At 43.3% G+C, this 27,164-nt stretch overlaps 1 protein-coding gene across 3 annotated transcripts in view; it reads right to left on the bottom strand.

Annotated features, from left to right (window-relative positions):
* Nucleotides 1-1,712: 1,712 nt before the first annotated feature.
* rbm33a (RNA binding motif protein 33a) overlaps nt 1,713-27,164 on the bottom strand; it is a 44,413-nt gene continuing 18,961 nt past the window's right edge. For 2 of the 3 annotated variants that reach the window (XM_055881212.1, XM_055881213.1), the window contains exons 10-19: nt 25,981-26,042; nt 20,995-21,130; nt 18,461-18,840; nt 17,309-17,602; nt 16,773-17,075; nt 15,303-15,941; nt 7,799-7,969; nt 6,699-6,911; nt 6,442-6,530; nt 1,713-6,301 (exon numbers count right to left, since the gene is read on the bottom strand). In XM_055881212.1, coding sequence (XP_055737187.1) covers nt 6,253-6,301; nt 6,442-6,530; nt 6,699-6,911; nt 7,799-7,969; nt 15,303-15,941; nt 16,773-17,075; nt 17,309-17,602; nt 18,461-18,840; nt 20,995-21,130; nt 25,981-26,042 — 2,336 coding nt within the window. In that variant the 3' untranslated portion in view covers nt 1,713-6,252. The remainder of the gene's footprint in view (nt 6,302-6,441; nt 6,531-6,698; nt 6,912-7,798; nt 7,970-15,302; nt 15,942-16,772; nt 17,076-17,308; nt 17,603-18,460; nt 18,841-20,994; nt 21,131-25,980; nt 26,043-27,164) is intronic. The other variant, XM_055881214.1, reaches the window with a different exon arrangement.

Genomic DNA, 27,164 nt, shown 5'->3' with positions numbered 1-27,164 from the left:
CTGGAGGAAACCTGGTACCATCCATATGGTGAAGCATGGTGGTAGCATCATGCTGTGGGGGTGTTTTTCAGTGGTGGGGACTGGGAGACTAGTCAGGATCGAGGGAAAGATGAACGGCGCAACATAGAGAGATCCTTGATGAAAATCTGCTCCAGAGAGCTCAGGACCTCAGACTGGGGCGAAGGTTCACCTTCCAACAGGACCAAGACCCTAAGCACACAGCCAAGACAATGCAAGAGTCGCTTCGGGACAAGTTTCTGAATGTCTTTGAGTGGCCCAGCCAGAGCCCGGACTTCATCCTGATCGAACATCTCTGGAGAGACCTGAAAATAGCTGTGCAGCGACTCTCCCCATCCAAACCAACAGAGGTTGAGAGGATCTGCAGAAAAAAATTAAGAAACTCCCCAAATACAGGGGTGCCACGCTTGTAGCGTAATACCCAAGACAACAAAGTACTGAGTAAAGGGTCTGAATACATCTGTAAATGTGATATCAGCTTTTTATTTGTGATACATTTGCTAACATTTCTAAAAACATGTTTTGATTTGTCATTCTTGGGTATTGGGTGTAGATTGTTGTGGATGAAACATTTTTTTTAAATATATTTTACAATAAGGCTGTAGCGTAACAAAATGTGGAAAATTTCAAGGGGTCTGAATAACCTCCGAACACACTGTATATACTGTATTTTGGTCAATGACACGCCGACATTGCTTCACCTGATATTTATATACTGTATTTCTTAATTCCATTCTTTTACTTTTAGATGTGTGTATTGTTTGATATTACTGCACTGTTGGGAGCTAGGAACACAAACACTTTTCTACACCCGGAATAACATCTTCTAAATGTCTATATACGTGACTGATAAAATTTGATTTGATGTGTAATGCTGTACTACATCTTATACTGAGCATAGAGCAAATGAAGACTAAAATAAAAATGGGGGATGGAGGGGGTAAAGAGTAAATGCCCCTTAAGTCTCCAAAAAGAGGTAGGGCCACTGCAATGTTTCTGAAGTCTGAACACTGTTGCAACACGACTAGGAATTTCACCTCTCTCTCTCTCTCTCTCTCTCTCTCTCTCTCTCTATTGTGTGTTGTTGTTGATATTGTGAGGTGGAAACTTGGGAGGGACAAAGTGGCACGTCTCCTCCAGAGCGTTGACCTCGGGTCTCTGGCAGATACAAAAGCGGCCGAGCGAAAGCATTCCACAGAGCAGGTAAATAAAGCTCTCTAATCCCTGTGTGGGCCTCATGTCTGACTGCTGCCTGCTGCAGTTTGAACCACCGTTTCAACAATTGGTGACATTTGCAAACATGAGCAATCGCCTGGCATTTCTGAAGACACAACTTGGTTTCATAGGGGTTATGTTGCCGCAATGGCAGATTGAATTATGGCTGCTTGAAAATGGATGCTTCCATAAAAATGTTTTGTTGGGGTGCATCTAATGTTTCCACCAACCACTAGGTGTCTCTGCAACACTGTAGATGCTTGGTAGTAACTTGGAAAAAGCCACAGAGCCCCAAAAGAGCACATGAACACAATCTTCAAAGGAAGTGGTAATAACATAGAAATATGCTTAAAATCATAACTTTAGCATATTTCTTATCTGCTTCTAGTAAGCTCTTTATACTATTACAATTATGATCATCTTCATCACTCTAGACTGTTTCAATCTGAAAGTTATTTCAAGAGAAACAAAAGACGAAAGACATTGAAAAGTGTTTATTTAGGTAAGAATCACTTAACTCTTCAGCAATGTACATTGTAGCTCGTTTATTTCGTAAAAATCATTTAGCTGTTCAACGTGTTGCGTCAATATTCAGTGTACAAACGCATCACAGGCAAACATTTCACGGACAAACACTGAAGTTCTTAAACAACAACATTGCATCACAAACTTTGGGGTTGTACAATCTTGACGGATCACCATGTCTCCCAACATAAATGTGAAACATACATTTTGGTATTTCTGTCAACGATTCAAGTCCGTTTTTTTCAGTGCTTGACAATATCACACCGCACAAGAAAATCAGTGTAGTACCTTTTCCACGATCCAACCAAACATTTGAATGCCGAGCATAGCTGGCATGAGTTGGGTGGAGTGGAAGCGAGTGGCTTTAAGTGTGTCTGATCTGTGACCCCCGGGTGTCGTCACAGAGATGTTAACCTCCATCCATTGGGCTAACAAACAAAGGTAATCCAGGCAAGGCCCCTGCTTGATACAGAGGGTTAAGAGCAGCAACAACCACCACCACAATAACAACACACATCAACTGAGTCAACGCCAACCTTGGAGGTTTGGGGGGGGGGGTTGGGGGGTTGGGAGGATAGGGTTACAGGAAAAGAGGTTGGAAGAAGGAGAAGTCTGGCCAAGGGTGTTTGAGGTCCAAAACCACGCTGCAAAATGGACTGAAGATGAGGAAAAATTTGTCAATTGTGTTCTCACAGGACCTGCGAATCAAACAAATAGTGTTAGCATTGACGCAAGGTGTCAGTGGGCGGGATCCGACCTATAACGGAGAGAAGGAGTCAACTATGGTTATTCAGCCGTAGTTCTGCAAAACACAACGCGCTTCTGGATCCCATCCAGAACACCTGAGAAGAATAACAAATGTTAGTCGTTCCAAGATCTTTTAAACTTCAGGTTAAACTTCAAACCAAACTGTCTTGTTTTGACCGTGGTAACATGTTAAGCAGCATAGCAGTTCACTGGACGTTCCCAGGGGGCGAAAACCATAGACATTTCAAATAAAATAAACCAATAGCAGAAACAATAAGACAATATGAGCAGATCAGTCGATCACGAAGACACTATGTAACATCTTGTTTAAAATCTAAATTGGTGCAGCTTTTTTGTTGTTGTTGAAATCATTAAAACCACTAAAGAGGAGCGCTCCAAACCTGATGACATAAAAATCATTACGTTCATCATAAAGCTCATGCAAGTACATTGGCAATAAAACCTGAGAAAGAAGGTACAAATAGGTCCAATATGAACCTGTTCTCCGTCACCAGACATAACTTATGTCGTATACTGATGTGACTTAAATGGCATAGCCGATACTTTAAATAAATCCATAGGATTCGGAATTCAAATTCAATACAGTTAGAAAAAGCAAACAAAAGGAGCAAAAACAAAACTAGGTCAGTTGAGTCAAAGTGAAACCACGAAAGGGGAACAGCGACAAACAAAACCACTTCAAAATTGTACTCAGCATCATGTACCCTTCTATGTCTTGCAGGAAACCGCAAGATTTTGGACTTACAGCTAATACTATCGGCATTTAAAATACTTCATAAATTATCAGTGCTGAGTGTTGGAGGGATGAGGGTAATTCAATATATACTATGAATAAGTACACTCAAATAATTGACTACAATAGATTCCTTGCCACAAATAATGGCATATTATTGTACCAAATTGGTATGTAATGGAAATATGTAGCCTACGTTAAAAAGTACCTCATCTTACTGATACACCTAGATCCCAAGGTTCATTGCGCAACAGGCAATTGGTCAAGGATTTGGTCAAACACAGAGGGAGGAGGGGAGTCAATGCATGAAACAATACCAGGGGGGCTAAAAACGAAACAATACCTTAAGAAAAATATTAGATCACAATGAATGACAGCTTGCATCAGAATTGAGCTTCATCGTAAAGCACAAGACACAGAGACATTAGACACACAAAGTTGTGGGCTGGAGACGTTAAATCGGCTTCACATACCCATATCTTCATGGTATATATAGGCCATATTTTATTTATTTCCCCTTAAAAAAAGTCTTCAAATATCTACGAACAGAAACGGGGTCCAGGGTCTCTTTAGTTTTGGTTCAACACACAAACTAAACACTAGTAGAATAATTCAAGTCTGGACACATCAGTTTTTTTTTTATATAGACATATATAAAAAGTGAACTTGATACAACAAAGCACATAACGAGAACTCAAAAAGTTTGGAACAACGATAAACATTCGGTGAAAGTTCGACTTGTTTGGTGTTATGTACATTACTAATACACTGATAATGGTTGCCCCCACACCGGTATTGCTCTGAACGACTTGAACGAAAACATACAAAAAGAATGTAATTATACTGCGACTGTTCTATTCTCATTTCTTATTACTCGAGGTTTGCCACTTTCGGAAGCAAGGAAATGTCAACAATATTTTCAAAAAAAAAACTTCACCACACCTCCAGCAACACTGAAATGTACTACGTTGTCTTCAGAAGTAAATTGGACTTTGTTGCACCAGATACCAGGTTTCCGTAAACCTGGAATGGATCAATACTAAATCAAATGAACCACTGAAGGGAACATTCTCATGACATCAAAAGACCTGTGTGTGTGTGTGTGTTATGTACACATGCATGTATGTGTTCATTAATCTAGATAATCACTCAGCATAGAAAGAGTTGGTAAATTAATTTGTTCTGGAAAGTAAAACACAAACGACCTCTTTCCTTTAGCGGCTTGGTGTTCTTATCAGAAGGCTAAACTACAGATATTTTCAAGACTGCTACGACGTTTTTAATTCTGGCCAAACACAAAAACAACAAACCAGTATCCTTGTTTTACCATTAAATCAAAAGTAACGTTTACTATTAAATTAAAGCTCTATATGAATATCAGTCAGAAAGTCATGCAAACCAGACCAAACCAGGCTTCCAACTGTTCCTAAATGAGCCATATCAATAGTTTTCATAAGATAAATCGGCCAACAACATTCATTGTATCAGTAATCCAATACAGATAAATATGAATTTATAGCAACTTAAACAAATCTGCTACAACGTAAAAATGTACCCTGCAAAAAAAAAAAACGGGAAGCTTCATAAGGTCTTTCTTTTTCCAATCAATCTGTGAAAGATATTGTTGACATAGTTTTATAGCCTACCAGCCATACTCAGCATTTCAATCATTATCCCAAAGGACCATGACAATCAAAAATCCTTAAAATAGAACTTGTAATGATCATTTATTCTGGAGCACACCCACTAAACCTGACATGTACCAATGAAATCAGAATATGCTAAAAAAAATATATACAAAACTAAAGTTGAGTGAATCAGAAAAGTAAAATAATTTCTAAAACCCATTTCGAGATCGCACCAATGTAGGCGGCCTATTCGTGTATAACCAATTAAAAGACTAAATAAAAGGCTCAGTGATCAAGTAACACTACCGGACAAAATGGACTCTTTAGTGCGAGAAGGAAAATGAAACCCGTCTTTACCAGTTAATGTCAATTAACTTAAAAGTGCAGAAGAAAACCTAACATATCCATGTTATCCAGTTTTAATGTTAGGAATAAGATATTACTATATTTTGTATGGCCAGTCAATCTAGATTCTATTCGAACAAAAATCCTTGGAACCATTACCTGATGCATGTGTAAGTTTGAATCATCCTCATCATCACACCCTCAAACTGCATTTGAACAGAATTTTTGTTAATGGCTTTAATACGTTCCTACATGTTCTCCACTAGGCAGTGCCATTTACCCAGAAACTAAACGCTGCTTGAGGAAGGGCCCTACCCAAAAAGCCACCCCATAGTGTACATAATCATTATCAAATGCTGCCATCTATAGGAGGAAAATGGCACTGCCAGAAGGAAAACTATGTAGTGGCAAGCCTCGCTCCTGTTCTACACCTGTTAAATTCAGTAGCTTTCCTCGAATCCAAAACACCTGTTTAGAAAATGAGCAAAATCTTGAGGTACCGCTTAAAACAATAGCCTACAACACAGGCAGATCTCCAAAACTCTTCTCTTTTAACTGTTGATATCGATGGGGTTCACAACTGAGCCGAGGATGGGAGCAACCATTATCCAGTGTCAACCACTACTTCTTGTTGTCGTTAGTGCCCGATGCACAAACCTTTTACTCAAACCTTTTCTCATATCTCACATTTCTTCTGTCACAGTTTGAACGTCACTAGACCGGCGACCATGAACATATTGTCACATGAAACTGGCATTGAACCTCCCCCTTGACCGCAATTCAACCATGAGAAAAAAAACATGCTGCTTTGTGCTGAGGATCTCCACAGTAGATAGTCTGCAGGCGAGGCGGTTGGGGGTGCTTGTTGTGAGGAGGATGAGGGTACGGTGTAGGTTAGTGTTCCATAGGGACGTGGTTACATCTAGCTGAAGGAGCTGTACACGGGAGCCTCAAGGTTGAATAAGCATCTGACGCGACGTCCCCGCACCGGGCGCTCGCCGCCTCCCTCTACCGCTTGCTTCAGCCGTCAATCAGCGACACGTCAATGTGCGACAAATCTATCATATGCCTGTATGGTTACAAAAGGAGGATGTCTGGTTGAGTAAGCCTTCTAATTTGGCGTTAGGTGTAGGCCCTATTTTAGAGAGATGACCTCATTAGGATTTGTGGGTTTTAAAAAGGGAGAGTGAAACAAAGTGGTTCATTTACCTGTTGAAGCTGACTTGGAAACTCAGGGCATGCTGGGGATTGTGAAATTTGGCAATAGCTTTCCTCTGATGGGGCAGCATTTTGAACATCTGCAGCCGAATAAGCAGAAGAAGGGAAGAGCATGCGTTTAGAACAGGGCAGTTGCTGCTACTCTCATCTCAAGCTTCTCTCATCCATATTGGGCCCTGGTTGAAAGTAGCACACTATATGTGGAGAATAGGGTGTCGTTTGGGACACAGACATGGGGGTGGGCATACCTGGATGGGGCCGATGGAGTTGAGCAGGTTTTGGAGCTGCGTGTCCGTGGTGGATGTAGACAGGCCGTCTATGGACACAGTGCAGGCCTGGCTGTCCCCCGTCACCGCCCCTCGCTGATTCTGTCTGGCGGGCATCAGGCGCCCACACCCCAGCTGACCCGCTCCTCCTGCCCCCGCTGCCCCTCTGGCTCTGCCACGCCCTGGGACAACCACCTGTACCAGGCAGGGAGGAAAGCAAAGGGGGGGGGGGGGGGGGGGAGAAAGAGGAAGAGAGGAAACTGCTTGAACCTCTTATGCAAGCATGTTGATGTTTTAATTCCGTATCCAGCCGAGTGGAGACGAGATGTCTGACACATCTACCGGGTCTACTGTTTTTCAGCATGAGTGAAAATTCAACAACCGGATGGTTTTCCTCCCTTCTATTTTCCCAAACACCTCCAGGCTGCTGAGCTGCTTTTTCTTGATAGACTCATCATATTTCTACATACGGCGTCAACGTCAAGCCATGACGACTGCTGCCTGCGCGCTGTGTGCATCTGGGAGAGACCCCAGAGTACAGAGAAGAGAACCAGCCAGGCGCCATGGTGGCTGACTCCCCCGGTCAGCGTCGCCGAGCTGAGGGTGTCCGCCGAGACGGCAGGCTGCTGACAGGCGTGCAGAGATGCCAGGAGACCCTGTGTCACGCCGACTCTCAGCTTGTCAACATTACAATACCTGGCATACTAGCCTGTCATATTACTAGAGCTACTCCAAATGGTAAACCTACTAAATGGCAGGGGAACGCCAGAGGTGTAAAAAACATATAGAGACTAGCAATGTGCTCAGAGGATTTCTTACATTTATATTTAAGATGAAAGACCTAGTTACCGTTCCTATCCAAAACACAACACCCGTCCTTAACAAATATGACATTATTAGACAATTTTGTATCATTTCATCAGAGGAAACGCATGTTCTGTCCAAAATGGCACCCCATATGGCTCTGGTCAAAAGTCATGCACTATGTAGGGAATAGGGTGCACTATGTAGGGAATAGGGTGCCATTTGGGAAATGTTAAATGTTTCTTAAATGCTAAGTGTGAGGAGGGAGAACAACCTACCCTGTTGCCCAGGCCCCCTCTGTCCCCCTGTGTGACCAGGCCCTGTATGGGCTGTCCTCCGGGGGGGTTTGCCAGGGTTATCTTCCTCACTGGGCCCTGGCGGAGATGGGGGGCGGGCCTGGTGGCCTGCTGCTGCTGGATGGGGGCGCTGATACCACTCACATCTGCTCCCTGGAGATCACACAGCACAGGGAAAATAAATAGACTGCAGGGGCTGCGTCCCAAATTGCACCATATTGCCTAAATAGAGTGCGTTCAGAAAGTATTCACACCCCTTGCCCTTTTCCGCATTTTGTTGTTACAGCCTGAATTTAGAATGGATTAAATTGACATTTGTCACTGGCCTACACCCAATACCTCATAATGTCAAAGTGGAATTATGTTTTTGACATTTTTACAAATTAATAAAGAATTAAAAGCCAAAATGTCTTGAGTCAGTAAGTATTCAACCTTTGTTATTGTTATGGCAAGCCTAAATATGTTCAGGTGTAAAAATGTGCTTAACAAGTCACATAAGTTGCATGGACACACTCTGTGTGCAATAATAGTGTTTAAGGTATCAACAAAAAATATAAAAAAAAATTATTGGATGAAACGTTGAATTTGGCACTACTGCTATTAGCCAACAGAAACGCATTGAATAACAGATTCAATACATGGAATAACAGATGGTCCCAAAAAATACCAAAAGGAAGTTTGTTCTGGAGTGTCTGTCCTACAGTTGAAGCCGGAAGTTTACATACACTTAGCTTGGAGTAATTAAAACTTGTTTTTAAACCACTCCACAAATATCTTGTTAACAAACTATAGTTTTGGCAAGTCGGTTAGGACATCTACTTTGTACTGTCGTGGCCAAAAGTTTTGAGAATGACACAAATGTACATTTTCACAAATTTTCTGTTGCCTCAGTTTGTATGATGGCAATTTGTATATACTCCAGAATGTTATGAAGAGTGATCAGACGAATTGCAATTAATTGCAAAGTCCCTCTTTGCCATGCAAAGGAACTGAATCCCCCAAAAACATTTCCACTGCATTTCAGCCCTGCCACAAAAGGACCAGTGATTCTCTCGTTAACACAGTTGTGAGTGTTGACGAAGACAAGCCTGGAGATCACTCTGTCATGCTAATTGAGTTCGAATAACAGACTGGAAGCTTCAAAAGGAGGGTGGTGCTTGGAATCATTGTTCTTCCTCTGTCAACCATGGTTACCTGCAAGGAAACACGTGCCGTCATCATTGCTTTGCACAAAAAGGACTTCACAGGCAAGGATATTGTTGCCAGTAAGATTGCACCTAAATCAACCATTTATCGGATCATCAAGAACTTCAAGGAGAGCGGTTCAATTGTTGTGAAGAAGGCTTCAGGGCGCCTAAGAAAGTCCAGCAAGCGCCAGGACCGTATCTCAAAGTTGATTCAGCTGCGGGATCGAGGCACCACCAGTACAGAGCTTGCTCAGAAATGGCAGCAGGCAGGTGTGAATGCATCTGCACGCACAGTGAGGTGAAGACTTTTGGAGGATGGCCTGGTGTCAAGAAGGGCAGCAAAGAAGCCACTTCTCTCCAGGAAAAACATCAGGGACAGACTGATATTCTGCAAAAGGTACAGGGACTGGACTGCTGAGGACTGGGGTAAAGTCATTTTCTCTGATGAATCCTCTTTCCGATCGTTTGGGGCATCCGAAAAAAAGCTTGTCTGGAGAAGACAAGGTTAGCCCTACCATCAGTCCTGTGTCATGCCAACAGTAAAGCATCCTGAGACCATTCATGTGTGGGGTTACTGCTCACTCACAAATTTGCCTAAGAACACAGCCACGAATAAAGAATGGTACCAACACATCCTCCGAGAGCAACTTCTCCAAACCATCCAGGAACACCTTGCCATTAAGGTAACTAAGTGGCTCGGGGAACAAAACATCGATATTTTGGGTCCATGGCCAGGAAACTCCCCAGACCTTAATCCCATTGAGAACTTGTGGTCATTCCTCGGGAGGCGAGTGGACAAACAAAAACCCACAAATTCTGACAAACTCCAAGCATTGATTATGCAAGAATGGGCTGCCATCAGTCAGTCAGAAGTTAATTGACAGCATGCCAGGGCGGATTGCAGAGATCTTGAAAAAGAAGGGTCAACACTGCAAATATTGACTTTTTGCATCAACTTCATGTAATTGTCAATATCATCCTTTGACACTTATGAAATGCTTGTAATTATACTTCAGTATTCCATAGTAACATCTGACAAAAATATCTAAAGACACTGAAGCAGCAAACTTTGTGAAAATTTATATTTGTGTCATTCTCAAAACTTTTGGCCTCGACTGTATATGACACAAGTCATTTTTCCAACAATTTTTTACAGACAGATTATTTCACTTATAATTCACTGCATCACAATTCCAGTGGGTCAGAAATGTACATACACTAAGTTGACTGTGCCTTTAAACAGCTTGGAAAATTCCAGAAAATAATGTCATGGCTTTAGAAGCTTCTGATAGGCTAATTGACATAATTTGAGTCAATTGGAGGTGTACCTGTGGATATATTTCAAGGCCTACCTTCAAACTCAGTGCCTCTTTGCTTGACATCATGAGAAAATCTAAAGAAATCAGCCAAGACCTCAGAAAATAAATTGGAGACCTCCACAAGTCTGGTTCATCCTTGGGAGCAATTTCCAAATTCCTGAAAGTACCACGTTCATCTGTACAAACAATAGTACGCGAGTATAAACACCATGGGACCACGCAGCTGTCATACCGCTCAGGAAGGAGACGCGTTCTGTCTCCTAGAGATTAACATACTTTGGTGCGAAAAGTTCAAATCAATCCCAGAACAACAGCAAAGGACCTTGTGAAGATACTGGAGGAAACAGGTACAAAAGTATCTATATCCACAGTAAAACGAGTCCTATATCAACATAACCTGAAAGGCAGCTCAGCAAGGAAGAAGCCACTGCTCCAAAACCACCATAAAAAAGCCAGAGTACGGTTTGCAACTGCACATGGGGACAAAGATCATACTTTTTGGAGAAATGTCCTCTGGTCTGATGAAACAAAAATATAACTGTTTGGCCATAATGACCATCGTTACGTTTGGAGGAAAAAGGGGGAGGCTTGCATGCCGAAGAACACCCCAAACATCCCAACCGTCAAGCACATTGGTAGCAGCATCATGTTGCGGAGGTGCTTTGCTGCAGGAGGGACTGGTGCACTTCACAAATTAGATGGCATCATGAGGTAGGAAAATTATGTGGATATATTGAAGCAACATCTCAAGACATCAGTCAGGAAGTTAAAGCTTGGTCGCAAATGGGTCTTCCAAATGGACAATGACCCCAAGCATACTTCCAAAGACAAAATGTGACAAAATGGCTTCAGGACAACAAAGTCAAGGTATTGGAATGGACATCACAAAGCCCTGACCTCATCCTATAGAAAATATGTGGGCAGAACTGAAAAAGCGTGTGCAAGCAAGAGGGCCTACAAACCTGACTCAGTTACACCAGCTCTGTCAGGAGGAATGGGCCAAAATTCACCCAATTTATTGTGGGAAGCTTGTGGAAGGCTACCCGAAACGCTTGACCCAAGTTAAACAATTTAAAGGCAATGCTACAAAATACTAATTTAGTGTATGTAAACTTCTGACCGACTGGGAATGTGATGAAAGAAATAAAAGCTGAAATAAATCATTCTCTCTACTATTATTCTGACATTTCACATTCTTAAAACAAAAAGTGGTGATCTTAACTGACCTAAATTGGGGAATTTTTACTAAGATTAAAATGTCAGGATTTGTGAAAAACTGAGTTTAAATGTATTTGGCTAAGTTGTATGTCAACTTCCGACTTCAACTGTATATCTGTGAGATCTAAGAAATTATTTATTTATCCCCTTATTTTAGGCACTAAACTCCATATATACTTCCATTCATTTTTTAAACTGGTACCAGGGACTTTATGATCATTCTTAGGAGTTGTCATAATAGTTTGCAGGCCAAACCGTTACAGATGTTTTCGTAAGAAGAACGATTTTCGGGATGTCTCATGGTCTGTCAAACACCGCTCTAGCTCTGCCACCTTTCACCGCAGATGAGGAAATGCAATATCGGCGGATGTGGTGGATTGAGACGCAGCCGAGGCAAAAAAACAGATATCTTTAGCTTAAAACAGACGGATTTTGATAATCATTTTTTATTATTATGTTCATTAGATTTCTGTAGGGGCGAGGAAATTGTAGGCCAACGGTTAACATGATTTGTTTGTGACTACCTCATCTCTGTAGACCAGGGAGGTTTTCCTATGGTTGGCTAAGAAGGGCACCTATCGGTAGATGGGCAAAATAAAAAGCAGACATTGAATATCTCTTTGAGCATGATGAAGTTATTTATTACACTTTGGATAGTGTATCAATACACCATGTCAATACAAAGATACAGGCGTCCTTCCTAACAGAGTTGCCGGAGAGGAAGGAAACCGCTCGCTTAGGGATTTAACCATGAGGCCAATGGTGACTTTAAAATAGTTATAGAATTTTATGGATGTGATAGAAGAAAACTGAGGATGGATCAACAACATTGTAGTTACTCCACAATACTAACCTAATTGACAGAATGAAAAGAAAGAAGCCTGTACAGAATAAAACATGTTCCAAAACATACATCCTGTTTGCAACAAAAGTAATACTGCAGAAAATGTGGTAAAGCTTTGTCCTGAAAACAAAGTGTTTGTTTTATTGGATTTGTCCCAAACATGAGTACTGAGTATCACTCTCCATATTTTCAAGTATATGGGTGGCTGCATCATGTTATGTGTATGCTTGTAATCTTTAAGGACTGGAGTTTTTCAGGATAAAAAAAAGACACGGAATGAAGTTAAGCATAGGCAAAATCCTAGAGGAAAACCTGGTTCAGTCTGCTTTCCACCAGACACTGGGAGACAAATGTACCTTTCAGCAGGAAAATAACCTAAAACACAAGGCCACATTTACACTGGAGTTGCATACCAAGAAGACAGTGAATGTTCCTGAGTGGCTTGACTTAAATCTACTTGAAAATCTATGGCAAGACCTGAAAATGGTTGTCTAGCAATGATCAACAACCAATGACAGAGCTTGAAGAATTTTGAAAAGAATAAATGGGCAAATGTTGCACAATCCAAGTGTGGAAAGCTGTTAGAGACTTACCTATAAAGACTCACAGCTGTTATCGCTGCCAAAGGTGCTTCTATAAAGCATTGACTTGAGGGTGTGAATACTTAAGTAAATTATATAAATCTGTATTTCATTTACAATAAATTGGCTAAAATGTCATGTTTTTACTTTGTCATTATGGGGTATTGTGTGTAGATGGGTGAACAGCAATTATATTTCATCCATTTTGAATTCAGGCTATAACACAACAAAAAGTGGAATAAGTCAAGTGGTATGAATACTTTCTGAAGGCACTGCACTCCTTTTGACTTATTGTAGTGCACTACCCATAGGGGGCTCTGGTCAGAAGTTGTGCACTTTGTACGGCATAGGTTGCCATTTCGGACGTATACCCTCTGATCGATTGCCTTCCCACACATTTCTTGGTTTTAACACACAGTTATACCGTGTATTGGCCGACTGGAGTCCTAAGACCTTGAAATCAATACAAGTGCCCGGCGATTCAGAGAACACAGACCGATCACGGATTCCAGAATGGTTGAAAAAGATCCTGCCCGAAATGGACCGCCAGAGCAATGTCTGAAGCGAGGCTGGCTTCCCCGTTCAGACCTCACAATACCCATGAAGACATTCGCTTTGAGGTGGAGCAGTGTGGGCCTCAAGCTGTGAATGGATACAACATGGGATGGTGGATGGACACACTCGTTATTAAATAAGAGTTACAGATAGCTAGGGCTGTGCAGCCTACGATTACCATGCTTATACACACACGACACACAAACCGGCACAGGCTGACACAGCTGAAAGGTCGTCTCTCGTCTCCTCTCTTATTCTAAATGTGACAGATCAATACCGGGGAGAGAAAGACAGCAGTGGTATATGACTTACCCGTCTCTTGCCGCCGCCCCCCTCCCCCCCCAGCAAATGGATTAATCCTCCTATAGAAATCTACAGCTGCTGATTGCACCCATCAGATGCTAAGCTGCATTACTACCGAGTAACATGTTCCCTGTCCCTTTACCCCTCCCCCTCTACTCCCCACCCCACTTGCTTTTGTGCCGCGTGTTGCATTGTAGGCCCCCGTTCTGTCTGATGAAAATTTAATTTCCCCCCTTATCTGCGCTGCCTAAGCTATACAAATCCAAATCCCTCAAAAGTGGTGACTCTTTTTTTACACAGGTATTATGGCGAGGCGTCGCCCTGTTAAAGGAAGATTAATTGCCACGTGTCGGGGGTTGACGGTTGACGTTTCTATAGCTTACACACCTGAGAGACGGCTGACGGAGAGCGCGAGAGGGAGGGAGAGAGACAGGGAGAGAACATTGTCAGGCTGCCGTCGATGACAGCGGAACAATGTGGAAGAGAGAGCATCGGGAGAATCTGCTTTTCAGCACAGCTATGGGCTCCCTTCCTCTCTCTCGTTCTCCCTCTGAGATGCAGCACTTCAGATAGCTCGGCACAGGTTTCTATTAACGCGGCTGACACCCGGTTATCTTAATCTAAGGCAGCAGAGAGAGAGAGAGCCTGCGATTCAGCCTTTACAGCCTTATCCTCTGGGATGGCGGCAACGCAGCTTACTCCAAAACACTATCACGTCTCACAAAGGCCTCATCAACAACAAATATGAATGTTTGAACACAAAGCCATTTCCAATTTACAAAGGAGATGAACTCATAATTAAGGCGGCGGCAGTGACTTGATCAAATGAGAATGAAATGATCGCCGCTGACAAAGGAGGGATTGAATCGGGACACAGTTGGCTTATAACGCTCCTTGCTGTTTTACACCTCAAGTTCCCTTGTCTTTATCTTTTTGCCTTTAAAAGGACAGGCACCAACCTTTGAGTGCAGTGGACTGGTGTCGCTACCAAATAAATGCTATAAATGTCAGATGAATGCCAGACAGTTTATTGACTGGCGCCTTTCACTATTTAAAAAGGTAAGATTGGTGTGGAAGGCACCTAATCTTCAATACCACCACTCAAACAAAGGGAATCAGACACTTTATGGATCCATTTTGCCAAAATGAAACAGACAAAGAGCCATATGTCATTCCGAATAGGTTACAAAAAATGAGTTCCTCCTAGGGAGTGAGTGACATTTAAAAGTATCTGGAAATTCTTGAGTTGAATTCAAGGGAACAATGACGGAGGGTGGTGGGACAAAGGCACTAACCAAACAATAAAGATACCGTTTGTCTAAGGTGGTAAAATTCCAGTATATTTTCCCAAATGTCCATGTTTTCCAGAAATCCTTGTTAAAGGATTTCAGATTTCCCTCCTGATTCCGTGAATCTCAGGGAATTTTGCAATCCTATATTTGTCAAGTCTAAAAACAAATGACCAAAACAGGCACTCACCCCTCCTAGAAGCTTGACAACTCTGACTTTCTGTGGGATGTGTGGCCCCGCTCTGTCTCCACTATTGGCTCGCTGCATCACAGTTCTCTTCACCCCTGACTTAGGCCCCAGAGCCTGGGCCTGGCCTGGACTCAGACCTGCCATCAGGGCTCCCTGCATGGGCATGTTCCCCAGGGCAGTGGGCCCCCCTGGTCTGATAGGGTTCAGCTGGGTAACGTTCCTCCTCTGCTGCTGATATTGTTGCTGGGCCTGCTGGGTAGGGTTGGGACCGGGGCCCGTGTTCTGCCCTGGTTGGCCCCCCTGCCAGCCTGGCGCTGGGGCTTGCTGACCCTGGCCCTTGGTCATCTGCAGGCGGTTCTTCACGTTCTGGCGGAGCGCGGGGGGCGTCGGTGGAGTGCCGTTGGGAGGGAAGGCAGTAGAACCTTGCTGGGGCTGTTGGGGTTTAGGTGGAAACTGCCTCTGCTGCTGTTGTTGTGGTGGGTCACCCTGGCCGTTGATGCGATCCAGAAGCTCCTTCTTGCGGACGCCAGCTTGCATCTGCCTCCTCATCTCCTTCCTCTTCAGGATCTCCTCCCGGAGTCGCTTCTGCTCCTCGATCTTCAGACGGTACTGCCGCGTCTCTTCGTCCTCATCGGGATCCTGCAACCAACCAAACACTATGAGAAACATCACACTCACACTCTCCATGAGCTAGTAGCATGGATAGCATCCCCAATGGCACCCTATTCACTATATAGTGCACTACTTTTGACCAAAGTCCTATGGGCACACAGTGCCCCTCACCCTATTCCCTTTATAGTGCACTACTTTTGACAAGCGCGGGTGCACTATAGGGAATAGGGTGCAGTCACAGAGCTGCAGTGACTACCACTGGAACCGTCTAAATTGGTGTGACATTCACAGCAGTAATGAGAAGCGATACCCCAGAGAAATATGCTATGATATTGATCCCGTTTTCAATGGACTCCCCGGTGAACGAGTCTCAACTCATTTATAACCTTATGATCGGGCCATTAATAAATAGAATAGCATTTACTGGCCCATCTAACTGAACACGGCAGGCTTAGCACGGCTTAATATATGTCAGGTTACTGAATTTTACAGGCACAATGTCTGTCAAAATACTAGAATTCTCAAATTATCGCCACGCCTTTAAATGTGATGATGGTAAAAAAAATACGAAATGATTGGTGAAACTGAAGAAGACACTTTCTCAACTATACTGAGTCACACATGAGAATCCAAGCCGTTTGCCTTTGTTTCCCCGTTTTGGCCAGTAGACACTACTTTTGTGTGCGTCCAAAATGGCCCCCTAATTCCCTACATAGTGCACCACTTTTGACCAGAGCCCTATTTACACTATGTAGGGAATAGGGCGCCTTTTGGGACGCACACAAAAGTAGTGTCTAAACCAAACGGTGTTGAGGTCATGGCCAAAACGGGGAAACAAACATGTGGTGCAGGACTGACCTGTACTGCTATGTTTGGCTGGGTGCCTGTGGAATCCCTGCGAACCACCGTTCTTTCAGGTGGTCCAGGTAGCTGTGCTGCAGCCTTGTTGGTAGCAGTAGGCTGGGCTCTCCCTCTGCCACCGCCGGGGACCTGCCAAGCGTTCAGGCTCGGTCGCAACCCCGCCTGCATTGCCCTGGCAACGGGCCTGACGTTGGGCGCCGAGGCGGGGCGGACATTGTTCATGTTTTGGTTGCCAGGTGCCACGGGGAGCTCGCGGAGGTTGCTGTTGCGCTGGGGAAGGACTTTCAGTGCAGGAGGGTTCTGTGGAAGGGGGGGAGGATTTGTATTTTGTTAGTCTTTTGATCACAATCCTATTCTAAATCACTAGCCAGTTCCGAACTGACATTAGCTTGACATATCCATATAACCAATGTGATTATTTTTTTCTGTGCACGTTGGGTTTTTGATTGAAAGCAAAGCACATTGATTCCTTCGAAATCAGTTGGAACGTGTCATGAATCCAAATAGTCCTACGACCGATAGTGGCTGCTCACCATCCTGGGCCTGATGGGGGTGTTCCGTTGCTGTGGATGGGGTCCGCCAGGGTGTGTCTGTCTGGGGCTGCCGTGCTGCTGCATCTGGTGAAAGAGGGGCTGGCCCTGCCCACCGCCGTGGTGCATCATGGGGCCTTGCCGCTGCTCATTGGGGTGGAGCTGGTGCTGTGGGTGGTGGTGGGGGGGCGGCTGAGAGAGGTCCTGTCTGTGGTGCTGCTGCTGTTGTTGTTGATGGGAGAGAGGCAAGTCGTGATGCTGGAGGTGCGAGTGGGGTGGGCCGTGCTGCATCAAGCCCTAGTTGTAATTTCAACGCAAAAAGACAAAGCGGGCAGAATGAGTGATTCTGACAAAAGACTATTTTGACTTACAACTTGAAAAAAATTTAAATAAAAATCAGCCACACTTCTAAAGTTCTCATATGCAGGCGATTGGAGCTTCTTTAAGGAGAAACGGTTACATGCATATGATTAACCTCCAATCGGTGTCCTCATATAGCCGCGGCAACAGAGGCGGAACAATGAGCCGTACACTAGAGGGCACTCTTGTCTGCGCCTCACCATTCATGCCGCATGGGAAGGTCTCTCTGAGAAATATTAGCTGCTTTAATGACTTTTTCCCTAAACAGGGAATATTCAACAAGCGGTTCCAATATTTTTTTATAACCGAGTAAGAACGGTACGAAATTCATGAATTTAGAATAAGGACCATATTTCACATTTGATATGTATCCCAACAGGTACTGTATAATTGTTATATATCTTTTATTTAACCTTTATTTAACTAGGCTAGTCAGTTAAGAACAAATTCTTATTTACAATGATGGCCTAGGAACAGTGGGTTAACTGCCTTGTTCAGGGGCAAAAGGACAGATTTTTACCTTGTCACCTCAGGGATTCGATCTAGCAACCTTTCGGTTACTGGCCCAACGCTCTAACCACCTGCCACCCCATAATCACTAATTGTGAAGAAGCTTGTAAAAACCCATAGTATACCATATAAACTGAAGTGATTTCCATCTATGCCCAGTAAATACTTAAGCAATGGACAACACATACACAGTTGTGGACCAACCCCTGAATCATTCCACTCCACATTACACAAGCAAAGCGCAGGCCACCGTCACACACGTTCATTGGTAGAAGATTCACTTACTCTCATCCGTACCTGCATCCCAAATTGGAGCTGCTGCAGGGGGAAGGGCCCAGGGGGCACCTGCTGCTGCTGAAACCCGGGCTGAAGGTGGCCCATGAAGGGCCTGGTGTTGGGGGGTCCGCCGAGCCCCGTCAGGCTGGCCATGCCCTGGTGGCCCTGGGGGTGGCCCTGGGGAGGCAGGTTGGGTCTGGGGGGCTCTCTCTGGAACAGCCCTAGCTGGCCCCCTGGACCCTGGCCTGGCTGGTTGAACCCTCCTAGGCCTGGCTGGTTGAAGGCCATGTGGCCCTGGCTGGGGATCTGATGGTTGTTACTGTTTATGAGTAAGCCAGGGTTCTGGTGCTCGAACATGTGCTGCTGTTGCCCAGGGAACCGCCCAGGGTCTATAGAACAGGAGGGGAAGTAGGAGGGAGGAAAAATCCACAACAGAGACGTCAAGTTGTTTGCTGCGTCGCCACATTTCCCACTCACTTTTAATACATGAGACAGCGACTGCCTCGAGTCTTGGCTGCATGGACTAAGGCTGGGGGAAGCAGCACACATAGACCTACATCTCTATCAACAGAAAATAACACAACACCAATATATGACGGTATTTCATTCCACATAAGCAGTGATTTAGAAAACGCGTGATACGCTTGTATATTAGGAGCCCCGACTCATTCGAAAGCATGTAGGTGCACACACATACAGTGCCTTCAGAAAGTATTCACACCCCTTGAATTTTTCCACATTTTGTTGTGTTTTAGCCTGAATAGAACATGTATTAAATTGAGAACCTGGCCTACACAGAAAAGCCCATAAATGTCAAAGTGGAATTATGATTTTCGGGATTTCTACAAATGAATTAAAACTGAAGTGTCTTGAGTAAATACGTATTCAACGCCTTTGTTGTGGCAAGCCTAAATAAGATCAGGAGGACAAATGTGCTTAACAAGTCACACAATTAAGTTGCAAAGACTGACTCTGTGTGCAATAATAGTGCTTAACATGTTTTTTTGAATGACTACCTCATCTCTGTACCCCACACATACAATTAGGTCCCTCAGTCGAGCAGTGAATTTCAAACATAGATTCAAACACAAAGACCAGGGAGGTTTTCCAATGCCTCACAAAGAAGGGCACCTATTGGTAGATGGGGAACAAAATCTGACATTGAATATCCATTTGAGCATGGTGAGATACCAGTGTCCTTCCTAACTCAGTTGCTGGAGAGGAAGGAAACTGCTCAGGGTTTTCACCAATGGGCCAATGGTGACTATAAAACAGTTAGATAGTATAATGGCTGTGATAGGAGAACACTTAGGATGGATCAACAACATTGTAGTTACTCCACAATATTAACCTAATTGACAGTGAAAAGAAGGAAGCCTGTACAGAATAAAAATATTCCAAAACGTGCATCCCGTTTGTAACAAGGCACTCAAGTAATACTGCAAAACATTTGCAAGTAATTCACTTTTTGTCCTGAATACAAAGTGTTATGTTTGGGGCAAATCCAATACAACACAATACTGACTACCACACTCCATATTTTCAAGCATAGAGATGGCTGCATCATGTTATAGGTATGCTTGTAATTGTTAAGGACTGGGCAGTTTTTCAGGATAAAAAAGAAACGGAATGGAGTTAAGCATAGGCAAAATCCTAGAGGAAAACCTGGTTCAGTCTGCTTTCCACCAGACACTGGGAGACAAATTTACCTTTCAGCAGGACAACAACCTAAAACACAAGGCCACATCTACACTGGAGTTGCTTACCAAGAGCACAGTGATTGTTCCTGACTTAAATCTGGTTGAAAATCTATGGCAAGACCTGAAAATGGTTGTCTAGCAATGATCAACAACCAATTTGACAGCGCTTGAAGAATACATTTTTTTTTAAATGGCAAATGTTGCACAATCCAGGTGTGGACAGCTCTTAGAGATTTACTCAGAAAGACTCACATCTGTAATCGCTGCCAAAGGTGATTCTAACATGTATTGACTCAAGGGGTTGAATAATTATTCATCTAATCAAGATATACAGTATTAGTACTTTTTAGAAAAGTACCAATTTTTCTTCCACTTTTACATTAGAGTATTTTGTGTAGGTCGTTGACAAAAAAAATCTAATTAAATTCATTTTAATCCCACTTTGTAACACAACAAAATGTGGAAAAAGTCAAAGGTTGTGAATACATTCTAAAAGCACTGTATAACATTAATTTAGTTAATGGAACTCTGCAATTACGCTCGCAGCGTACCCTGAAGGTATACTGCTAGGGGTTAATGCCCAGAAGGCTTAGATATGCTAAGAGAGACGATTTAACCCCTTAAAGGCAGGGAAGGATGCGTGGGTGGGCGAGCTAGGTGTGTCTAGGTGAGGAGGGTTGCGTCCCAAATGGCACCCAGTTACCTATATAGCGCACTACTTATGAAGAGCGGGCCCTGGTCAAAAGTAATTCGCTATATAGGGAATAGGGTGACATTTGGGACAAAAGTAGTGCACTAAATAGGGAAAAATGGTGCCATTTGGGATGCAGGCTGTGGTCTTACCCCCGATAAAGAAGGGCTCTCTGTCCTGGGAGGTGGGGGGAGGCTGGTTCCTCCAGGGCTCCATGTGATGCGGGGGCCTCTGGGGCGGCTGGCCAAAATTACCAGGCATGTGCTGCTGCTGGAAGTCCCCTGATCCCTGTGAGGGGGGAGAGGTGCACACACACTCATACATTGAATTCCACATTGGGAACCACAGTAATCACAAACTAATTAAAACTAATGAAAAGGGTGCATTTCGGTTAACAATATTATACTATAAAGGGAGTGAGTGCTCGGAATTGATTCTTATTAGGCACGATGTTGACTTGGGTAAAATGTATCAATGTTTACACCATTTTGTGAGAAATACCATTGGAAATAAGTGAGAGTAAACCTCTAAATTCACTAGTGTTCATTGGCATCCTAAGCATCATGACAAAAAAATCTGCCATCTTGGCCAGGAAAACATTAATTCGAGAAACGGTTCAAAAATCGTAAACAATCTTATAACACAATGGATCTCTATGGTAAACCTGGACTAAAGCCTACATAGAACTTTGTTGACGGGACCTGCTCGCGTTTCGGGAACACGGACGGCAAACCATATTGGGCTTGTGTTAGATCAGTGCTAATTTCTTTGTTTCATCTACCCATTGTGTATGTACAACAGCTTTCCACACAGCACAAAATCCCCCCACAGTGCTCCGTCTAGTCTACCTTCAAGGAAAAGCAGCAGATAACGATCCCATAATCCCTCCTCGGAATAAGATCCCCCCCCCCCCCCCCCCATAGCCTGTCTCTCCTTTATTCGCTTAAACATCCATCTCTGTTGAAAAATTAACCTTCAACTCAACACGTGGCACTTCCACATCTGGGTTGCTTAGACCTCCATCCTCCTCGCCCCTTTGTAAATTACTTAAAATGCTATCTAGGCTTAATCCACCTTGATTCGCCGGTAGACTGCCGGCATTTAGAGAGGGATAGAGGCGCGTTTTGAATGCTGGAAGGGAGAGAGAGTCGCCAAAGTTGCTTAACAGAAAGTTAATCAACGGGGCTTAACGAAGCAGAGGACGAGAGGGAGCGGATCATATTGTTAGTTTGGACATTATCGCTCTGTTCCAAAGGTCAGTCCGGTTTGCACAATGGAGACTCGGTTGCCTACATAATACCTCTGGAAATTTGTATGAATTTGATAACGCGGCTCAATCCACTCTGAGTGCTAATCCTTGATAAACAGGCTGAGAGGTGCTCAATGTGTAACTGATGCTGCAGATATCCCTCTCGGAAAGAGAGGGCTAGCTAAAACAAATGTCATACAATGGACCGGGCCATATGTCAAACCATTCACTGAGAAATGGAAATGAAGAGGATTAGAAGTGGCATTTGTTTTGGTCGGTCCCTCTTTGGACATAGTGTCTTGTACAAATTTCACATTGTTGCCACTGTTTATGGAAGAATTTCATATTTAAAAAGGACAATGGTACTGTTGACCAATGAGACTAAAAGATATGTTAGACAAGTGCCTCCACCATCAGACAGAAATTTGCCCTGATGTGACTTCAATGTCACCTTTTAATGTCATCTTTGTAGCTTGGACAATGTGGAACCTAGGCTACTTTTATCTTTTCAATATCTAACCTGATGATATTACAACATATTCATATTTGGAACAAATGGCAAAATATATTATATTTTAACCACCAGTCCCTTGATATACTGGATAATTTTTTATGCTAGACTCAAGAAATGTACATTTGGGCCAAATTACAAACCTAAAAATGTATTCTTGACGAGCAGTTTCTATCGCCATAGCCCCTAATTATCTCTTAATTGGAACCTCAGATTAATATTTCATATTTCATTTTCCAAAAGTTTTATAGAATGATAATACATATTTGGTGGGGGGGGGGGGGGGGGGGGGAATCACCCCTCCCCTTCTTGAACAATTAAATCTGATGGTATGATAATGTATGATAATCATCCATAATCTGCTGCCCAGTGGTAAATGAATGTTGCTGGGTGTTTTGTCACCTGCATTTCAAATCGTGTCCCTGGCAACAGCAGCCTAAATGTGAATGACAGCTGGGGAATCCAACACTATGTTAGGCATCAGCCCAGCCTCTCCCTCCCTCCAACTCTGATAATAGTGAAAAACAGCTCTGCTACACACTGGCGCCCTCTCTGCTATCAACGTCCACCACAATGACAGACTGGAAAGGAGACGAGGACGATTGTTATTTGAAAAACGACAAAATTGTATTCAGACTCTAAACGCGAGATCCTGGCTCATTTGTTGACAAGGTTTGTAAGTACATCTTTGCCAAATGCAATTGGATGCAGCCATTTGTCAATGTCTGATTTGCATTAATCCATATAAAACGCTCTTCCCGAGAAGGTGTCAGTCAGCACCAGTGCCACCTGATGCCTGGGCATCAATTCGCTTGGCACCGTTCTCTACATCAGTAGACGTACCTCTCCTCGGAGACCCCCAGTCCTTACCACTCCTACCTTGTCACAACACAACTGTTTGGCTCAAACACATTAAAAAGGGGGAAAAAATCCACCTTTTTTTTTTTATAAGGCACACCTGTTCATTGAAATGCCTTCCAGGTGACTACCTCATGAAGCTGGTTGAGAGAAAGCCAAGAGTGTGCAAAGCTGTCATCAAGACAAAGGGTGCCTACTTTGAAGAATCTAAAATATATTTAGATTTGTTTAACCATTTTTGGGCTACTACATGATTCCATGTGTGTTATTTCATAGTTTTGATGTCTTCACTATTATTCTACAATGTAGAAAATAGTAAAAATAAAGAAAAACCCTTGAATGAGCAGGCGTGTCCAAACTTTTGACTGGTACTGTATTTCGATTTTTTACAAATGATTTCTCTAAATATGCGTTATATACAATGAAAGGTCAAATACACTGCATTTCAAACAGTCAGTAATAATCTAATGAATTCAGGACTTGTGAAGTTATACCAAGGCTAAATATAAGCCTTCCACAACCATAAGACCCACTAATAATTACAACATTTCATGAAAATAGTTACTTGCTTTTTTTTGGCAATAATAATGGATCTGGCTTTCAAGTCCATCTATGAAAATGCCCTTTTTTGTTACAAATTTAACCACGCATAATGCACATTCACCAATAATGACTTCTTGTAGCAGGTATTAGGCTATAGAAAATGAACACAGGTCTCATCAAGCCCTCGTGCTAGCGATTAGCCAGCTAATCTTTATATTTCAAGTTTAGCCAACTTGGATCTATTTGCTAACAAGGTTGAACAGTTGAATTGTTATGAACACAGCCTTCTGTCCGTCTCCAACTGTTTGAAAAGCATGCTAGCCTGTGCACTTTGTTCGGATGCTGAAATCAAGTGGCCTAACTTACTTCTCAGAATGACAAAGAGTTGGCAATTCCTTATATGATTGTGTTCATGCTAATTGCACATTTACAAAACACAGACTAGACAGCTAGTATAAGAGTCTTTGGCTCAAATGCTGCTAACGTACCAATTCCACACGTGACAAACTGAGCATTCATTTTCCAGAATCAATGTTCAATGATACTCTCGTTTTAGTAGTGCTTGCTATGCGTGCAATTTGAGTAGATGAGACATGAAAAGGGTAGCGTTTGAAAAGTGAACTTCTTGTCAGAATGTGTTTTGGTGTTCATATTACCGATTATTTTGGACCAAACCTCAAATGCAAATAGTGAGTTGAAACCGCTTACCAGAGGAAGATGTGATCTCAACTTTGTTGGCATGAGAGGCAGAGGGAGGGGCTTGGTGTGTGTGTAAACCATAGAGGAAGAGGCGATAAAATCTAAAATCTGTCCAAAATAAGACCAATGCATTTCTATGGGATTATTTTGGACCAAAGTTTTTGCCCGCCTTCCAGCCTTTGGGACAACAACTCCCATTGTTAGGGCGGAGACTTACATTTCTTCATTATATACATATCTATGGTGTCAATGGGGAAGGTACACACAGCACAGAGGCACGAAGGAGGGGAGACCAAAAATACAACATGAGAACAAGCCGACAAACACTCATAAAAACGGAAAATAACAAAACCTCAAAACCTTCTTACAATACAGGCATTTGGAATATCGCGCAATAGACATACATTTGAATGAATGTGATATAATCGCCCAGTACTAATGCAACCTAAGTAACTTGAGGCACAGTTGGCTGACTGGCCAATCCACTTCCCCGCCAGTACTGTAATCACTTCAAAGGCATTCCTTTCCTGTCATTTCTGTAATGGATTCTATGTTACTCTGGGTGCGTTTAGACAGGCAGCCCAATTCTGATATTATTTTTCACGAATTGGTCTTTTGACCCATCACATCAGATCTTTTTCAGATCTGATTGGTTAAAAGATCAGAATTCAGGTGCCTGTCTAAACGCAGCCTCAGAGGTTCTTCAATGATTCCAGTTTCCTTTTCTTAACTACCTGAATATCTATTTATCCCTTAGTATTAAACCAAAATTATGTTATTGGTTGTTTTTCTAATTCAAAACAGCCTTCTAAAGGTCTGTTCTGCTTTGTGCCACAAAATTTCCCTAAAAAGTAGTATTTTCACTGGTGGTAGTGGGCTGTATCCTAGACTATGTCCCTAATGATACCCTATTCCCATAGGACTCTGGTCAAAATGAGTGCACTATGTAGGGAAAAGGGTGCCATTTGGGACAGACCCCTGATTTCAGGATTCCATTGTGAAGCCAACCACATGGTTTGAGCCCGAGCACATCCATAAAGAGTGCTAACTAATTTAAGCCTCAGCCACCACAGCCCTCCAAGAAGGCCAGCCACGGCCAAAAGCCCCTATCAACCATTTCCAGTTGTGCAGACAGACTCGGTATGAGTGTTTACAGATTTGCTCCAGCAGTATTTGGACCAGAGCGAGTATCTAATTGCGATAATGATATTTCCTCACAAAGAGGCCCAGCGCTAACCGTGTGATGGGGGAGTGTGTGTAGGAGCAGCTGCTACTCACAGGGAACCTCTGAGGACTCGCAGCAGGTCTGGGCTGGCTCTGGGCAGGAGACATCAAGGGCACTGCAATGAGAGAGAGAAGGAGAAGGGGGGGGGGGTGAGAGAGAGCCGAGCAAATGATGTAGATGGGGCAGGGGGCAGAGAGACCGAAAGGGGAGGGGTCAAGAGAGAAATGAGAAAAGGAAGAGAGAACGCAGGGGTGGGGAGAAGGAGGGGTAGTCCATTAGACACCTCTGTGTGTACTAAAGGCTGATTCACCGGCACGCATCTTACATTTCACCTCCGAGATGGGCTCACATTTGTACACAGCTGGACAGAGGCAAAAAGGAATGAGGGAACATAGCGAAGCATTGCGGTTGAAGTTGTCTAATGGACAAGGAGGACGGGTAGTTTCGGCTCTGAAAGAGGCCATTTCATCACACAGTATGAGGCTTTTTGACTTCAGTAAATACTCCATGCATCTTCAATTCATAAATCAGTTTGAGTTGCATCTGGTAATGGTCATTCATTTTCCACAGGAATTGAAAAGGACAATTCGTTGCAAATATGGGTTAAGGGACATATGCCAACCTCTGGTAAACACTCCCGTTATCCTGTCCACCCCCCTCCCCTCAAAACACACACCGTCTGTCTATCTCTGTTACACACGCCCCTAGTCATGACTGAAGGCAATCCCTGATCTTTTCACACACAGAGAACCACACACACAAACACCTCACCAACACATTTCAGTCTGGACAGACAGGGAAGATAAACCAATCTCAAGGAATGGAATGGAGATACCGCCAAAAAACGACAAGTAAATAAACCTATTACTGGCTGAAAGCCCTATTCACTTGTCATTCAACCCAAACAACAACATGACATTCTAATCCAGACACTTTTCTAAGCAGTGCTCGGATAACTGCCAACCACACGGCAACGTACGCCTTTGCTTAGAGGTAAATATTCAAAACATTCAACAGCGGTGCTATCCTTACAATAAGTCCAAAACTGAATGAAAAAGGACCCAGTGGGCCACTCAAATGACACCCTGTTCCCTAAATAAAGACCTACTTTTGACCTGGGCCCAAAGGGAATAAGGTGCCATGTATGACAAAATCAAAAGTAATGCACTATATAGGGAATAGGGTGCTACTTGGAACGCAAGCCAAACCCTGCAAACATGCGGAGCAGCCCGGAAGT

The sequence above is a fragment of the Salvelinus fontinalis genome, chromosome 25 (genome assembly GCF_029448725.1).
Source record: "Salvelinus fontinalis isolate EN_2023a chromosome 25, ASM2944872v1, whole genome shotgun sequence".
In the NCBI taxonomy this organism is placed as follows: Eukaryota; Metazoa; Chordata; class Actinopteri; order Salmoniformes; family Salmonidae; genus Salvelinus; species Salvelinus fontinalis.
The sequence above is the reverse complement of the archived record's forward strand: the minus strand, read 5'-3'. Positions and strand labels throughout refer to the sequence as shown.